Raw genomic sequence first — 17,363 nt, 5'->3', positions numbered from 1 at the left:
CCAAACTAAAAGGGGCAAATTGTTAATATGTCACGAAATCGGAGGGTAAATTCCTAATCAATCACCTCTCTTTCTTTAGCCACCAAAAATCTCAAAGTACAGGCCGTCGCTTTGGCAGGCACCAAGGGAGAGCATATATCCTCAGTCACAGTTGAACTGAAACCCAAAACCCAGAAGAACACTCCGACCTCCAATCGGTGAGAATTAAGATTTAATTCGTTATATATATTTATGGGTTTTGTTAATTTGTATGTTAATTTTGGTTAAACAGTAATTTTCAGGGTAAATTAGTCGAAGACATGGGGAAGGACGCGAAGGGAGGAGGAAAGGGGAAGGGAAAGGTGGCGGGCGGCAGCGAAGACGGTGGCGCCAAAGGAAAGGGTAAATCCGGGAAGGCCGCGGACGGGCTCGGCACCTGCACTTATGTGAAAGCAAGGCACATACTTTGTGAGAAGCAAGGCAAAATCAACGAAGCCTACAAGAAGCTGCAGGACGGCTGGCTCGAAAACGGCGACAAAGTCCCTCCGCCGGAGTTCGCAAAACTAGCGGCGGAGTACTCCGAGTGCCCGTCGGGGAAGAAAGGCGGGGATCTTGGGTGGTTCCCTCGCGGGAAGATGGCAGGCCCTTTTCAGGATGTTGCTTTCGCTACTCCAATTGGGGCAACCAGTGCGCCCTTCAAATCAACGTATGTGTTTTCAAAGTTTCAATCTTTCTGTTTTTTATGTGCTACCCCTTTTGGCCGATTGGTTAGATTACTCCTGGATTAGGCTGGATTGGATTGGAATACATTGATTATAGGGAACTTTAACGAAAAACACCAGTACTGTTCACTTTAACGAAAAACCACATTCATTTACTCTTTATTTTGTCCTTATCATTCAAAACTCAAAGTTTTCAAGACCTTTTCATTAGTTTTTCTTTGATTATAGGCTTATAGCCAATAATCCCATGTTTTAGGCCACATCAGATTGCTTGTTGATTGAGGTTGGCTGCACTTCTTATCACTCATTTCATATTTATCAATATCTAAGATGTTATAGTATTGGAAAATATGCACAAATAGAACTGTTCGCAATTCATAAAACAAAAATGAAACCTTTTCACTCATCGGCACTAAACATGCAACGAAACACGTTTTAGTGTCCCTTTATTGCCCGTTCGACTGTCGATCTAGTGTTCCATTGCCAGTATGAGCCTTGCCCAATCCCTTCATTTTGCTTTTGGATTAGATGCTTTAAGATGCCATAATGTTTGAACTGTGATATTATACATGTGCCGAGTTTAGCGACACGGTTGGCTCATATTTCGTTCTTGTTTGGATACTTGTGCAGGCATGGTTACCACATTATCTTGTGCGAAGGCAGAAAGAATTAAGTAAAGACCTTTGGTTTTCTGATGGAGCAGGTCTGCAGCTTTGGCCATATGTATGAGTTTTCTAGTTATGCTGCTTTGATGTTGTGGGCGTTATGTTTAACGAGTGATGAATGCTTACTCTCTCTCTCTCTCTCTCTCTCTCTCTCTCTCTCTCTCTCTCTCTCTCTCTCTCTCTCTCTCTCTCTCTCTCTCTCTCTCTGTGAGCATCTTTGTTTAATAATATTGATATATTTTTCCATCAAGGCGAACGAAGAATTCCAGTTTAGTTATATGATTGAGAAACATGTTTATGGTAACTTTCTTTTTGGTAGAATTGCTAGTAAAAGAACTCCGTTGTGATGCCGAACAGAAAAACATGTTTATGGTAACATTGATCGATTTTCAATACGCAGAAGTTTAATAAAGTCGGGGAGCATTGAAAACCATGTCCTAATAGGAGCTATGAATTTGCCAATTTATGACGTAAGTATGATCATGCTTGCGATTGGGTTAGTAATTTGGACAAGGATTGTTTGCCCTTTCACTTTCCGTGCCCTTTTATTTGTGTGGTCACTGTTAAGCCACGTCAACATTTTATATTACTATTCATTTTTGTCTTATTATCTTTATAAAAAAACAATATAAAATGTTGACGTAGTTTAACCGGGATCACACAAAACAGGAGGGGGCAGACAATGGTTGTCCAAGTAATTTTCCTCCAGTTGTACTATCTAGACTGTAGTTTGATACGCACTCACAGATTCGCCGAGGATTTTCTTTGATATTTTTTTCAAAAGAAAGGGACCTGAAGGAAAAAATTGACTATATCAACAATCGTGTACAAATAAATTACTATCTCGCATTACATTTAAGAAAAACAACTACAACTGATCATGAGATTCGTGACTATCAACTAGCTTGAGTCCCCAGCTCATATCCTCACAATGCCTCACATGAGGCACAAGTGCGCCCGTATCTACTCCTTTCTTCGCCTTGCAGTCATAAAACGGTGGAGCATGGAAGCACGGCTCCATCGACATAACTTGACCGCAAGGTGGATCCGGCGTCATCTTATTCTCCGGCTTGTACAGGATCCACGGTTTAAGACCTCCAAGACCTTGAGCCACGTACCCAAAAGTCGACCATGCGCTTGTGACCAGCACATCACACAAACTAAGCAGGTACATTTCAGCCCAAGCTTTTTGGTCGTGCAGATTCTTATCCGTCTGCTGATGCCCTTCGTGACTTGGCTGGAAAACCCCGATTGTGTCCCCATTCACAGTCGGATGTTCCCAGTACATGTTCCTCACATCCTCAGAATACCCTGAGGTCAAAGAAGTAATTAAAACCGACTTCAGTTTCGGCTTCCCTGGTGAAGATGTGACGATTGGTTTCTTCCTTTCCACCCGAGGCAGCAATTTCTCCTTGAAAGCACATGCATAGATTTGGTTCATCACATGCCGAAGAGGGCTAGGCCCTGCCTCGAAAGTTCGAACTTGAATCCCAATCCTCTCATCTGCCCTTGCCAAGTAAGCTTGGTAGTACCTTGTGATCAATCCCCATACATGATTTGAAGGGTGGAAAAGATACCTACCCAAGTGGTGGAAAACAGTTTCCTTTTCGGGGAAAAGCTTTTCGAGTTCTTGCTCGAAAGATGGCATCAAGAAAAGCGAGGGAACAAAGTAGTTATCTGTTCTCATAAACAGCCAAGGAACTTTCTCGATCAGACTTTGTTCATCATCGCAGAAAAAGAGCTTATCTTGTTCATCATAATCATGGGCCAGATGAAGATACAAAAATGATGGCGAAGCGTTTGCGATCTTGTTATTCTCCGATTTCAAAATATTCCCGTAGCAATGAGGGGATTTCTGATCAAATGCATTGAATCGGTCTTTAACAGGGAAGTCATCAGGCAACAGCCATGAGTTTTCAGGGAAGGGCTCGCAGAAGAGGTCGGCCATGTCCTTTCCGGGGTCGACAAGAAGGACTCTGTTTGTGAGCAGGGCATAGAGGAAAGCAGAAGATATGGTCAGTATCTTGTTCCCCAAGCCACTGTACGATATCCAAACCACATACTTGCACTCTTCTGAACTGTCAACGCCAGTGCTAGGGCTACCGGACTTGAGCTGTTCTAGGGTTTTGTTGTAGGATTTGGTGTGGGGTCCACACTTCTTGTGCAGATCTTCATAACTTCTCAGTCTGGAGAGAAGATGAGAAGATGGTTTGTGGGGTGAAATTTTTCTGTATAAATTGGATTGATATCTGCTCAAGCAAGAGGCTTCATCAAATCCAGGAACAATTAGTCCATCATGTAGCTTGTCTTTGGGCATGTGGGTATGATCTGAGAAACCATCTTCTGTAAAATCAGACCCAAATAATTAGAAAGATCAGATTTTGATCGTAGTCCAATACCACACCAGAACCAAATTACCAATCATGCATGCAGAAAAGCTAAAATTGGGAATTCAACGTATGAAGTTCATTGTTGTACTTCCCTGCGTTTTTCTCGGTAACCAAACAAAAAGTAAGGCTGTTTGAACAGTATCGAATCTTGAATATGTTACCTGAGCTGGACGACGATGATGCGTCATTTGTTACAAGTCTTTCGATAATTCTGGCGTCAGCAAAGCTTTTGATGCGATCGGGAGATGGGTTTCTAAGAACGAGAGAGAGGGTGACGAGAACCGGGAGGGAGACCAAAAGAGCAGCCAATATCTTGGTCAAATTCATCGGACTAATCAGCCTGGATTTCGACGGGGCGACCCGAGCGGCGGAGACAAGTTTGTTACGACCTGCGGGGTTCGGTTGAGGTGAAAGTCGCCTCCTGCTGTTGGATTCTCTCAGATCCATTCATAAATTATGATATCTCGATTGGATTCGAGCATGCCATGGTTATCTCTCAAGGTTTATTTTTCATTAAATGAGTGCAGATACGCAGAGAGAGAGAGAGAGGGAGGTGGACTGGGATTCTGGGAAGTGGGAAGAGTCTCTGTAATTGTTTCGGGTTGGTGGTTAAGGTCGTAGAAATGAGCGGGTTTCGTTTTCGTTTCGTCTTCAACAGTCCAAACGTGGCAGCCGGATACGGGGGGTTGTTTTGGTTGAAATTTATTATTATTATTTAATACAAGTTGAACTTTCTTAATGTGACCAAGAAAAGTAAGTTTACGCCAAATATTTAACAAAAACTAAAGTCTACCGATAATGGAACTAATTACGTGAGGCCATCGAAATATGGACACCGGGTTAGGGACAATAACAGGTTAGTCATTGTCCTTGATAAATCGGAATTTAGAGAATGGAAAATTTCGAACTCGAGACGGAACGGAAGGTAAAAACACAACAATTTATCCGATAAGATATTGGACTACATACAATAATGTAGAACTGATCCAACTAGTTATAAGCACATGCAAAGAAATTTTATTTTCTAAATGCATGTTTCATACTCTCAACAATATTTTTAACAATTGAATTTAAATTCTTCGATACCACAAAGTCTCTCATCCCTAAAAGACTTGTACTTCAAGTGTTCAATTGATAATAACATTCAACTATGCAGAGCGTCATCATCTGTAGAAATATGTAATCTCAATGATTATTTAAAAAAAAAATATTAAAAAAAAAGACTATATAACAAGTCTTCTAGAATATGATCGTCAGGAATATGGGCTTCTCTAAGACCTTCGTATGGTCAAAGAACGCGATGAAGCTCCGTGCGCAGCCGGACGAAACACGTGTTCTTGGAATCTTGAGGTAACTTTAATTTATACGATTCTTGATGGAAACTTTGACTGTTTCGCATCAGACAGCTACGAACCGATCATTAGATTCATGACCATCAACTATCTTAAGTCCCCATACCACATCCTCACAGTGTCGCACATCACGCACAATTGCAGTTGGAAAAATAGTGTCTAATTGTTATAATAAATCACATAGAAAATCAAGAAACAATTCATACAATTATATATTATAATAATGCATGTACATGAGTAATCAATGTTAAATGAACATGTGTTGACCCTAAAAACTACCAAGCCTACGTGGCGCGCAGGCCGAGTAATCTATAAGCTAACTACGTCCTTTGGTGAATGCAGGGCGTGCCAACTCGTCGGCCGAGCTCTGCCAAGAAGTAAATTGGTTGATGTTGCGTTGGGTGCGCGGCTGACTTATGCGTCTTGCGATTGCGGCCGAGAAAGGAACACGTCTCGGCCTCTTGGGTTCTCGAACCTGAAGACAAGGTTACTATTCTTACAAAGTTCACGAATCGCCGTCGTCGGATTCGGTCACAGTGATGTTATTCGTCAAAGTAAACTCACGCCGAATCGACACCAAAGTGTAGGGGCACAAATACTCAAAGCGAATATAAGTCTTAACAGTGCACGTGGTTCGACCGTCTAAATGCCGAACTCTAAATCCCACTTGAGAGCATCCAATCATAAAATAACTCGGCGTGCAATGCGCCGAGCTCAGTAAACTGTAACACCTCACTTCGCCGAGAAAGCTAATGAGATGACCTCAATCAATAAGGATTCGGAAATCCTTCTCGACCGAGACTTGGATAGGTAACCAACCGTCCTCGCCGCAGTGCTGTTGATGCCAACAGAAAATGCTGCGAGATCGACTGATTCTACGGCGACAGAGCTATCTATGCCGACTTAAGATATCACCGGTTGCTTTCACAGTGCTGTTGATGCCAACGGAAGATGTGTCAGCGAAAAGAGAAAACAAAATCTCAAAGTTGTTGAGAGAGTTTGCGCAGGGCAGTTGTGTGTTGAATTGGAGGCTTTATTTGTTGCACAACCTCCTCTATTTATAGCACTGGATACCTTTAAAGTCGAGTCAAAACCCTACTCGGAGTAGGTCTTCTTCTCCTGATCAAACACCAACTCGACCAGTCCTATTTTCACTATAACTGTGAACCTCGTCCTTAATTGAGCCAGATTCGCTTTCGGGTTATTAATCCTGCCGAGACTCCTTATTGCACCAAGCCTCGACTTGTCTTGCGTCATGACCTAGCCGTCCTAGGTTTGGAGGCCCACGTACTGAACGATCCATGGCACCCTTGTCGCAAGGCCTTCCGGGCCGAGAATGATTCTATACTTGGCCCAAACTAATATTTTGGGCCCAAACAACATGATATAATGAATTAGAAAAACCTAGAAAATACGATCGAGTCAAGTGTTGGACACTTTGTACAAGTTTACGCTTCACTACGGTGCTCATGGTTGATCGGCGCATGTCTCAAAGATACGACGATCATGTCCTTGTAATAGTAGCACTCCAAATCACAAGGCTCCATGAATTACGATTGTGTTGAAAACTCTCTCATATGGACTAAATGTGACTCTCTAATATTTAGTACTCTATGTATGATTATGTAAAACAATAAAAGTTCTTTTGGTGATACAGAGGGCTTCCTATTTATAGAATATGAGATACATTTTTGAAAAACGTGTGACTATTCATTTAAGTAGACATATCTTTTTACCAAAAACTCCACTTCAAATTATCATTCAATTAATAAATTTAATATAATAATAATATTATTAAATTTTCCACCCATATCAACTTCTTTCTTTGCCTTGCAGTCATAAAATGGGGATCATGAAAGCAAAGGCTCCTTTGACCTGACCGGACCGCAAGCGGATCCGGGGTCGTCCGATTCTCCGGCTTGTACAGAATCCATGGTTTCAGATTTCCAATACCTTGAGCCACGTACCCGAAAGTTGACCGTGCACTTGTTACCAACACTTCACACAGACTGAGCAGATACATCTCTGCCCAAGCTTTCCGGTCGTGTAGAGTCTCATCCGTATGCTGTTGCTCTTCATGGCTAGGTTGGAAAACCCCTATTATGTCCCCGTTCACAGTTGGATTTTCCCAGTACATGTTCCTCACATTCTCAGAGTACCCTGAGGTCAAAGAAGTAAATAAAACCGACTTCTGTTTCGGCATCCCTGATGGAGCTGCGTCGATTATTGGTTTCTTCCTTTCTACCAGAGGCAGCAGTTTCTCCTTGAAAACACACGCATAAATTTGGTTCATAACATGCGGAAAGGGACTAGGCCCCGGCTCGAAAGTTCGAACTTGAATCCCAATCCTCTCATCTGCCTTTGCTAAGTAAGCTTGGTAGTACCTTGTGATCATCCCCCACACATGATTTGAAGGGTGGAAAAGATACCTACCAAGCTTTTCGAGTTCTTGCTCAAAAGAGGGCATCAAGAAAAGCGAGGGAACAAAGTAGTTATCTGTTCTCATAATCGGCCAAGGAACTTTCTCGATCAGACTTTGTTCTTCATCGCAGAAAAAGAGCTTATCTTGATCACCATAATCATGAGCCAGATGAAGATACAACAATGATGGTGAAGCGTTCGCGATCTTGTTGTTCTCCGATTTCAAAATGTTCCCGTAGCAATGAGGAGATTTCTGATCAAATCGATCTTTAACAGGGAAGTCATTAGGCAACAGCCATGAATTTTCAGGGAAGGGCTCATAGAAGAGGTCAGCCATGTCCGTTCCAGGGTCGACAAGAAGAACTCTGTTAGTGAGAGGGCATAGAGGAAGGCGGAGGACTTGGTCAGTATCTTGTTCCCCGAGCCACTGTAAGATATCCAAACCACATACTTGCACTCTGCTGAACTATCAGCGCTAGTGCTGCTAGGGTTACTGCTGGACTTGAGTTGTTCTAAGGTTTTGTTGTAGGGTTTGGTGTGGGGCCCACATTTCTTGTGGAGATGTTCATAACTTCTCAGTCTGGAGAGGAGATGAGAAGATGGATTTGGGGTGAAATTTTCTGTGTAAATTGGATTGGTATCTGCTCAAGCAAGACGCTTCATCAAATCCAGGAGCAATTAGTCCATCTTGTAGCTTATCTTCGGGCATGTGGGTATGGTTAGAAAAATCATAATCTGCACATAGCAATTGAAGATAGTAAGAAAGTGAGAGGCATATATATAAAATTGAGGCCTAAGTAAGGTTTAGAGTTTGGTTATGACACGCCCCGACCCTGATATTACCCGAATACCAGGATAGGCACGTGCTAGCCGACACCCGAGGGTGACGAAAGCCATTAATTGATACAAAAGCTAGAAATAAGAAATAAATACGGGTTATGAATTAAAAAAAAACAATGAATTAACAATTTAGGAACGTGTTCAGAGCATACAGCTAAACCTAGTCACTAACAAAAATTAAGATAAGATTGAATGAACAAAGGAGTGGGTCCTACCTTGAGAGGACTCGAAGATGCCGCTGCGGAAGTACCTTAATGTCGGGATTCTATGCCTCGTTTCTAAGACCTGAATGGGGGCGCAAAACAAAGGTGAGTGGACCAAGTTTATATACATACGTAGTACGAAAACAGTTATGAACATACTAACCCCCACAGTTTAATTATGAAAACTACTAGAATAATAAGTGATAAGCTTTTCAGAAACCTTTAGCATGCCATAAAACAATTCATATATCTTTCTGCAAATCAATCTCAGAAAATCATATCAAAAATTATCTCAGCAATCATATCAGGAAGCATAATACAAGTTGTGCTGCTAGTGAGTGCACTGAATAATAATACTCCCGGCCCAATGCCTGCACCTCAGTCTCTGTGCCCGTAGCCAGAGATATCTCCCTCCCGGCCCAATGCCTGTCTCCGTGTCCCTCAGCCTTTCGCTAGGGATTATTTCTCCCGGCCTCAATGCCAACACCAGATCCTCGCCCCAGGCGGCATAGTGTTCACTAGGTACGCACAAAACATAATTCATCTCTAAAATACAACTTCGTAGCATAAATTCATCGATCCTCTATACTACGAAGAGGTGTTCGACAATCATTTGAAACACATTCTTAGCATCCTATCGTCATCAATCAGATAGTCTACCAGAATGAGGGTTCTATAGAAAATACAATATAATGAAAATAGTTCAAAATATATATATAATCAATCATCATCAAATTATCATGCTTCCTGTAAAGTATTCCTCAAATCAATCAATCTGTAAGGCATGCTATTTATATATGCAATTCTATAAATAAAACATGCAATTTTTGAAGGTGGTCCACTCACAGATACTTCGAAGCAGCAGAATTGTGCGGAAAAAGATTAAGGAAGTCTCCACTAGCAACTTCACCTAAGCACGAAAATGTACAATTTAGTAAACTACCCAAAAGATAGAATTTTAGGGAATGGAAATGGGTCTTGGGTTTGGATCCGGATTAAGGTTTAAGTTTAAGTTAAATAACGTTAGGACCTATTCGGTTTTGGGTCCTAAGGGTTTAGGGTAAAAGGGTGGTTTGGGCTCGGGCCCAAACCTACATACACACACACTCACACCTACACACACACTCACACACGGACACACATACATATACTTACACACCAGCACACACACACACACTCCCACGCATGCGCGCACACACTTGCATATACATATACATATATGAACACACACACACACACACACACGGTATGCATAAGCATGCACTGCACACACATATTTGCATAATATATAAATACATATATAAACACGCGCACACACACAGCATGCATTAGCATGCGCTGCACCCACACATGCACACATATATATATATATATATATATATATATATATATATATATATATACATATATAAACACACACACACACACGCACAGTATACTTGCACACACACACATGCATATATATATATGGGATACTTTGGATGCGGTCCCTAATCCTTAACATTCTTTGATTAAAACCTTAATGGTATTCAAAGTTTGATCAAAGTCCCTTGACTTTGTACACCTCATTATATTACAATTAATATTAATATTTTTACAGTTTTGACATTAATTGTTTGATATTTTATGAGATTTATAATCCTATAAATTTAAAATCCCTCATTATAATACTATTATAAACGGTTACAATAAAAAAATTCAAACATTTTGATTGAATAAATGGATAAAAACTACGTAAAAATAAGAAATAATAAATGGAAAAAGAATGTATCCATAGTGTTAAAAAAATTGGTACATTTTACAAAAAAATTGGTACATTTCACATATAACAAAGTGGTACATTAATAAAGAAGAATGGGTACATTATAAATAAATTAGGGTACATATAAAAGATTAAAAAATTATGAGTACAAATGAATTTTTAAAAAATATAGGCACTAAAAGAAATTAATACATGGGTACAAATTTAAAAAAAAATGTTGCAAATTAAAAGTGGGTACAAACTAAATATATAAATATATGATACAAAGTTTAGGCATAAAACATAAGTATACCATATGTAATTTTTCTATCATTGATTAAATATACAATGTCACGTGACGGTATATACATGGGTACAAACACAAATAAAACTTTAAAAAATATGGGCACAAAAAGAAACTAATATATGGGTACAAATTAAAAATAGGTACAAACTAACAATAAAAATATATGATAAAAATTTTAACCATAAATATAAATATACTAATTTTAACATTTTTATTTAAAAACAAAAATATTTTATTATTCAAATAATTAATGATGTTATTAATACCCAAGGACCTTGATCAAAAATTGAAAATGAATAGGATTTTAATCAATGAAATAGTAAAAAGAAGGATGTGAACCTAATTTCTCCTATATATATATACATATGTAAACACACACACGCACAGCATACTTGCACACACACACACAGTTCACGCACACACACCCACACACCTGCACCACGTACACACTGCACAAACACACACTCACGAACTCGCCGGAGTTCGTCGTCGGAACCGGACATGCATGCACAAGGGATGGCAAGGGTTAGGGCTTGAATAAAGGGTTCTAAAACTTCACAAATATACCTAAGAACTCACCTAGACGCACTGCAGCAGGTTTTGGGAAGAGATGGACCTCGAACTCGTCGGAGTTCATCGTCAGAGCTAGATTATTGACACAGAGAAAAACTGAGATCAAAACCCTTGAGTTTTGTCATAAAACCAACAAGCATAACCCAGAAATTTGAAGAAGGAACACAATCTTTACCTAGGTTCGAGTTTTAGAGCTTTGAAGCTCTCGGCTTCAATGGTAGAAAAACCCACGGTGCTCAGATGGCGCATGCAAGGGTACCATTGAGTTCGTTAGGTCTCAAGGATTCCAAATATATGGTTTTTGGGGTTTGATTTGTGAAGGAAATGAGGTGAAAGTTAGAGAGAAGCTCTCGGAGCTTAGAGAGTGAGAAAGAGAGAGAAGAAACCGAAAGAAAGAGAGCTGTGAGATTCTGAGATGTGTTTCGGGCAGAGATGAAAGGAAAGAGGGATCTGAGAGCTGCCACATGGCAGTTTAAGATCAATAGCCTTTCTAGATCAAGGGTTAGGATTAAAAGAGAATAAGGGACTAAATTGATAGGTAACAAATATATTCTAGGGGGAAAATAGAAATAGGATGAAAATATGGGGGTGGGGTTTAACAGGTTAAGGCTTAATAGTAAAAATTCCCCCTGAATTATCAAGAAAGTATCACTTTACCCCCTACATTTGCAACCTAATAACCTACTTCCTTGTCTCTTAACCGTAAACTTCGTTCACTGTCCATTTTTGCTCTATGATATCGACATAGCATGGATGACATTTTTGTTAAAGGAGCAGAAATCACTCAATCTGTACAAGGTGGATAGCAGGAATGTAGCATGTGGATGCACATTCCTGGACAGTTTGGACAGCAGCATGAGGATACTATAATCCTTGTCAGAAAGGGTTTGCACATGGTGGATGCACAACATGGACGTGTCAGTTACATCATGGGCAGCAAGGATGCCCATTCCCTTTTACATTTAATTATTGCATGCGTGATTGCATTGTATGTATATATATATGTTAGCTGTTTTAGTTTAAGCAAGATTGAATAATAAGAGCATTCTTTAAATTCCAACTTCATATGGTATCAGAGCACCTTCCTGGTGCCTGAAACACTTCCGCCCAATCTCGTTATTCATCATGAGTAACGAAGAAACTCCTAAACACAAACCACAACTCACAACAACAATGGACATCACTGATCCATTCTACATCCATCACTCGGATCACCCGAGTCTACACCTTGTTTCCAAACCACTAGATGGTGACAATTATTCCACATGGAGTCGTGCAATGACAATCAGCCTCAGCGCCAAGAACAAGCTCGGTTTTGTGGATGGTTCGATAGAAGCCCCGCCAAAAACCGACGCCAAATATTTCCTTTGGAAACGGTGCAATGATATGGTTCTCTCGTGGGTCGTTAGTTCTGTTGGTAATGATTTGATGAGCAGCGTCCTATACACGGATTCACCTTCTGAGATATGGGAGGATTTGAAGGAACGTTTCTCGCAAGGAAATGTTTCTCGCATTTTTCAAATTAAAAGAGAGATCATTGAATATCGACAGCGTCAACGGTCCATATCGGCATACTATACTAAACTCAAAGGACTTTGGGATGAACTAGCGTCCTACAATACAATTCCAGCCTGCACATGTGGAACGATGAAAGCGATCAATGAAAGAGAACAACAGGAACAAGTTATTCAATTCCTCATGGGACTGGATGACTCTTATTCGGCTGTTCGTGGACAAATCCTCTTAATGCAGCCACTACCAAACATTCGTAAGGTACATTCTTTGACTTTACAAGAAGAAAAACAAAGAGAGGTGGCAGAAGGTGGTGAAAGTAACACTACACATGCCATGCACGTATCCAAGACCACCTGGAATAGGTCTCGCAAGCCGAACAATGGTGGCAAGACAAACACTGGTAAGGATTTTCATTGTACTTACTGTGATGGAAATACTCATACAGTTGATTACTGTTTCTATCTTCATGGCTTTCCTCCTGGCCACAAGTTTCACGGGAAGGACGTAAAGCCTCTAAACAAAACCAGGCGCGCAGCAGCCAATAATGCCCACAAAGAAGAAGCCAAGTCAAGCACTACCAAAGAACCTGTTGACTTGAAATTCACAGTGGACGAGATCAACCAAATCAAAGCTATTCTTCGTGGTGATAGTAAAAACCAGGTTTTTGCTAATACAGCAGGTATACCTAATGCACGATGCTATTCTTTTTCCACAAGCAATCCAGATTCTTGGATTATTGACAGTGGTGCTACAGATCACATCTCTTCTTCTTTCAATTTAAACGACAAAAGGAGCCCACATTCTTCCTCCGTCAATCTACCAAATGGGTCACAAGCACAAATTTCTTGTCTTGGTTCAATCAAAATCACTCCAAATTTAGACCTAAAAGATGTTCTTTGTGTCCCTGGTTTTCGAGTTAACCTGATGTCAGTTAGCAAAGCTACTCGGGAATTAAATTGTTTGATCATTTTCTTCCCCACTTTTTGTCTCTTACAGGATTTGGCAACGAAGAAGATGATTGGATTGGGGAAGGAGCGTGATGGCCTGTATTACCTAGTCTCAGTCCAAGAAGACTTCTCCCTTCGACAGAATAAGCTTGGGGTTGTTGCTGCTTCTGCATCCGAACCATCCAACGTCTGGCACCAACGCCTTGGACATCTTTCCACTGGTCCAGCCCGTGTTTTATCTAGTTCAATCCCTGATATTTCTTTTAATTTTGATTCTCATTGTGATGTCTGTCCAGTAGCCAAACAAACAAGGTTACCTTTTCCCTTAAGTTCTACTTCTAGTCTACAACCTTTCGAGTTAATACATTGTGATATTTGGGGTCCGCATCGTTTGCCCTCTTCATCAGGTGCTAGATACTTCTTAACTATTGTTGACGATTACTCCCGATTTACTTGGCTTTTTCTCATGAATTTAAAATCTGAAACACAAGAGAAAATCAAGCTGTTTTTTGCTTATGTCAACACTCAATTTCAGCGTCAAGTTAAACAAGTACGCACTGATAATGGCGCAGAATTCCTATCCCTGCGTTCATTCTTTGCCAACTCAGGAACTGTTTTCCAACATACTTGTCCACACACACCGCAACAAAATGGGGTGGTGGAGCGTAAACATCGGCACCTCCTTAATGTAGGTCGTGCACTTCGTTTTCAAGCAAATCTTCCCCTCAAATTTTGGGGAGAAAGTCTTCTCACTGCCACTTATCTCATCAATCGCACACCCACCATCGTTTTATCAAAAAAAAACACCCTATGAAATGCTCAACAAACGCCCATCCACTTATATGCACTTACGGGTTTTTGGGTGTCTTTGCTATGCTACACACACCTCCCCTAAGCACAAGTTTGATGTCAGGGCTCACAAATGTCTCTTTGTTGGTTATCCTTCTGGACAAAAGGGGTATCGTCTCTACAATCTCCACACTCATCAATTTTTTACTAGTCGTGATGTGGTTTTTCATGAACACATCTTTCCTTTTGCTCATCATCCTCCCGACACCCAACCTGATGAAGTTGTGCCCGTCGTCCCTCTTCCTCTCACCGACACCATCTCAGATTCTTCCATTTTTTCACAAGAATCCTCCTCTTCCACCATCTCTAGTCCAACCGTTTTTCTTCCTTCACCTGTGTCGCCACAATCACCTGTGTCGCCCCCATCCCCTCTTCCTTCTCCACGTCCAGTCCACTCTATCTCACCACCACCTGCCCTTGGTCGCGGCCTCCGCCCCAAGCAACCTTCTGTCTTATTGAAGGATTATGACTGTTCACAGGTCACCACGTCGCCTTCCAAGTCCACGTCATCTTCGCGGTCAGGTACTCACTATCCACTCTCTCATTATCTCTCTTCTTCTCATTTATCACCATCTCACCAAGTGTTTATCAATACCATCACTCGTAGCGTCGAACCTACTTCTTTTGCCCAGGCCCACCTTGATCCTCATTGGCAAGCTGCCATGCAGTCTGAACTTGCTGCACTTGAACAAAACCATACCTGGACACTCACTTCCCTGCCTCCTGGAAAACGTGCTATCGGCAGCAAGTGGGTTTACAAGATCAAACATCGCTCTGATGGCTCCATAGAGCGCTATAAAGCGCGTTTGGTTGCCAAAGGTTACTCGCAAATTGAAGGCCTCGACTATTCTGACACATTTGCACCGGTGGCCAAACTTACCACTGTTCGTTGTTTATTAGCCGTGGCAGCTCAACGCCACTGGCCCCTCCACCAGCTCGATGTCCAGAATGCTTTTCTCCATGGTGATTTGGACGAAGAAGTTTTCATGTCTCCACCACCTGGACTTCGTCGACAGGGGGAGAACTTGGTTTGTCGACTCCATAAATCCCTCTATGGCTTGAAGCAGGCTTCCCGCCAATGGTTTTCAAAATTTTCTCAAGCCATTCAACTCGTGGGGTTCAAACAATCAACTGCAGACTACTCATTGTTCACCTGCACTACTGCGCATTCCATTACAGTGGTTCTCATCTATGTTGATGACATGATCATTACAGGGAACAATCATGAGGCTATTCAACGTTTAAAACAATCCCTTCATCATCAGTTTCGCATTAAGGACCTCGGACCTCTCAAATATTTTCTTGGGATCGAAGTGGCTCGTTCACAACAAGGCATTTCTATCTCACAAAGGAAATATATTTTGGACATACTAGATGATGCTGGACTATTAGGGGCATGTCCGGTGGATTTTCCCATGGAACAAGATTTGAAGTTGAGGCCAACGGATGGTGAGTTATTGAAGGATCCAACCAGATATAGAAGGATCGTGGGACGACTCATTTACCTCACCATAACAAGGCCAGATATCACATTTTCAGTCAACAACCTTAGCCAGTTCATGAACCAACCACGCAAGCCTCATCTTGAAGCTGCTATACGAGTCTTGAAATACCTCAAAGGGACTCCAGGACAAGGTCTATTCTTTCCATCTACAGATGCATTACAATTGAGTGGTTACTGTGATGCTTCATGGGCATCATGTCTAACGACTAGAAGGTCCGTGACAGGTTATTGTGTGTTTTTGGGAAAATCACTCATCTCCTGGAAGACTAAAAAACAACATACGGTTTCACGATCGTCTGCAGAGGCAGAATATAGATCAATGGCTGCAATCACTTGTGAACTTACATGGCTTCGTTATCTGTTACAAGATTTACAGGTCTCTCATGCAGCTCCAGCTCATGTTTACTGTGACAATAAGGCAGCTTTACACATTGCAGCTAATCCAGTATTCCACGAGCGAACTAAACATATCGAATTAGATTGTCACTTGGTCCGAGAAAAGTTACATTCAGGAATGATTGCAACAAGGTTCACACCTTCAAAGCATCAGTTGGCCGACATATTTACAAAAGCGTTAGGAAAGGCAACGTTTCATTCTCTTCTCAGCAAGTTGGGCATCCAAAACATTCATGCTCCAACTTGAGGGGGAGTGTTAAAGGAGCAGAAATCACTCAATCTGTACAAGGTGGATAGCAGGAATGTAGCATGTGGATGCACATTCCTGGACAGTTTGGACAGCAGCATGAGGATACTATAATCCTTGTCAGAAAGGGTTTGCACATGGTGGATGCACAACATGGACGTGTCAGTTACATCATGGGCAGCAAGGATGCCCATTCCCTTTTACATTTAATTATTGCATGCGTGATTGCATTGTATGTATATATATATGTTAGCTGTTTTAGTTTAAGCAAGATTGAATAATAAGAGCATTCTTTAACGCAAGTCGAGCAGCCTTAATCAAAAGTTAACGAGAAATATATACATTCAGTAAAAGTCCAGTAAAAGCAAAGTGATACCCAATAATTAAAAAGATCAAATCTTGACACCCAAATTACTAATCTTGCATGCAGGAAATACTGTCCTTGCATTTTTCTCTACATCCAAACAATGAAACAAATAGTAAGAAATTATCAATTATGTTGCTCTGTTTCGATGAGGTGTCATTTGGAACGGGCATCAGGGAAGCCGTTGATTCGATCGGGAGGCGGGTTTCGAAGAACGATTTAGAGGGTGACGAAAAACAGGAGAGAGACCACGACAATACCTTGGTCAAAGTCATCGGAGTAATCTACCTGAATTTCGATAAGAGAGAGAGAGAGAGAGAGAGAGAGAGAGAGAGAGAGAGGGAGAGA

The 17,363-nt window shown here is 41.2% G+C and overlaps 3 protein-coding genes and 1 pseudogene across 4 annotated transcripts; 2 read left to right on the top strand and 2 right to left on the bottom strand.

Annotated features, from left to right (window-relative positions):
• The first annotated feature begins 35 nt into the window (after nucleotides 1–35).
• Nucleotides 36–1,670, top strand: LOC126607294 (uncharacterized). 2 transcript variants are annotated; one of them, XM_050274839.1, is made up of 3 exons: nucleotides 36–197; nucleotides 272–685; nucleotides 1,332–1,670. In XM_050274839.1, exons 2-3 carry the CDS (start codon nucleotides 300–302, stop codon nucleotides 1,372–1,374), a joined length of 429 nt encoding a protein of 142 aa, XP_050130796.1. In that variant the 5' UTR covers nucleotides 36–197; nucleotides 272–299; the 3' UTR covers nucleotides 1,375–1,670. The 2 variants fall into 2 exon arrangements, with proteins under 2 accessions (XP_050130796.1, XP_050130797.1); XM_050274840.1 differs by having other exon boundaries at nucleotides 40–197; nucleotides 282–685.
• Nucleotides 1,671–2,159: 489 nt separating this feature from the next.
• LOC126607274 (galactoside 2-alpha-L-fucosyltransferase-like) lies at nucleotides 2,160–4,410 on the bottom strand. The gene is made up of 2 exons (XM_050274808.1): nucleotides 3,918–4,410; nucleotides 2,160–3,709 (listed from the first exon to the last, which is right to left on the bottom strand). The coding sequence occupies exons 1-2, from the start codon at nucleotides 4,201–4,203 to the stop codon at nucleotides 2,235–2,237; spliced, it is 1,761 nt and encodes a 586-aa protein (XP_050130765.1). The 5' UTR covers nucleotides 4,204–4,410; the 3' UTR covers nucleotides 2,160–2,234.
• Nucleotides 4,411–5,154: 744 nt separating this feature from the next.
• LOC126607810 (galactoside 2-alpha-L-fucosyltransferase-like) lies at nucleotides 5,155–9,410 on the bottom strand (annotated as a pseudogene).
• Nucleotides 9,411–13,013: 3,603 nt separating this feature from the next.
• On the top strand, nucleotides 13,014–13,777 carry LOC126606425 (uncharacterized). Its single transcript, XM_050273816.1, has 2 exons — nucleotides 13,014–13,387; nucleotides 13,705–13,777. Exons 1-2 carry the CDS (start codon nucleotides 13,042–13,044, stop codon nucleotides 13,746–13,748), a joined length of 390 nt encoding a protein of 129 aa, XP_050129773.1. The 5' UTR covers nucleotides 13,014–13,041; the 3' UTR covers nucleotides 13,749–13,777.
• Nucleotides 13,778–17,363: the final 3,586 nt, after the last annotated feature.

This window comes from Malus sylvestris, chromosome 16 (assembly GCF_916048215.2).
Source record: "Malus sylvestris chromosome 16, drMalSylv7.2, whole genome shotgun sequence".
NCBI classification, from domain to species: domain Eukaryota; kingdom Viridiplantae; phylum Streptophyta; class Magnoliopsida; order Rosales; family Rosaceae; genus Malus; species Malus sylvestris.
This window is presented reverse-complemented; position numbering and strand designations above follow the sequence as displayed.

Excerpts from the sequence above, each read along its gene's own strand:
- LOC126607274 (XM_050274808.1), bottom strand. The coding sequence starts at position 4,203 with ATGGATCTGAGAGAATCCAACAGCAGGAGGCGACTTTCACCTCAACCG. Across the intron at positions 3,710-3,917 it reads ATCATCGTCGTCCAGCTCAG|AAGATGGTTTCTCAGATCAT; the intron begins GTAACATATTCA and ends CTGATTTTACAG.
- LOC126606425 (XM_050273816.1), top strand. The coding sequence starts at position 13,042 with ATGCACGTATCCAAGACCACCTGGAATAGGTCTCGCAAGCCGAACAAT. Across the intron at positions 13,388-13,704 it reads GGTTTTTGCTAATACAGCAG|GATTTGGCAACGAAGAAGAT; the intron begins GTATACCTAATG and ends TGTCTCTTACAG.
- LOC126607294 (XM_050274839.1), top strand. The coding sequence starts at position 300 with ATGGGGAAGGACGCGAAGGGAGGAGGAAAGGGGAAGGGAAAGGTGGCG. Across the intron at positions 686-1,331 it reads AGTGCGCCCTTCAAATCAAC|GCATGGTTACCACATTATCT; the intron begins GTATGTGTTTTC and ends ATACTTGTGCAG.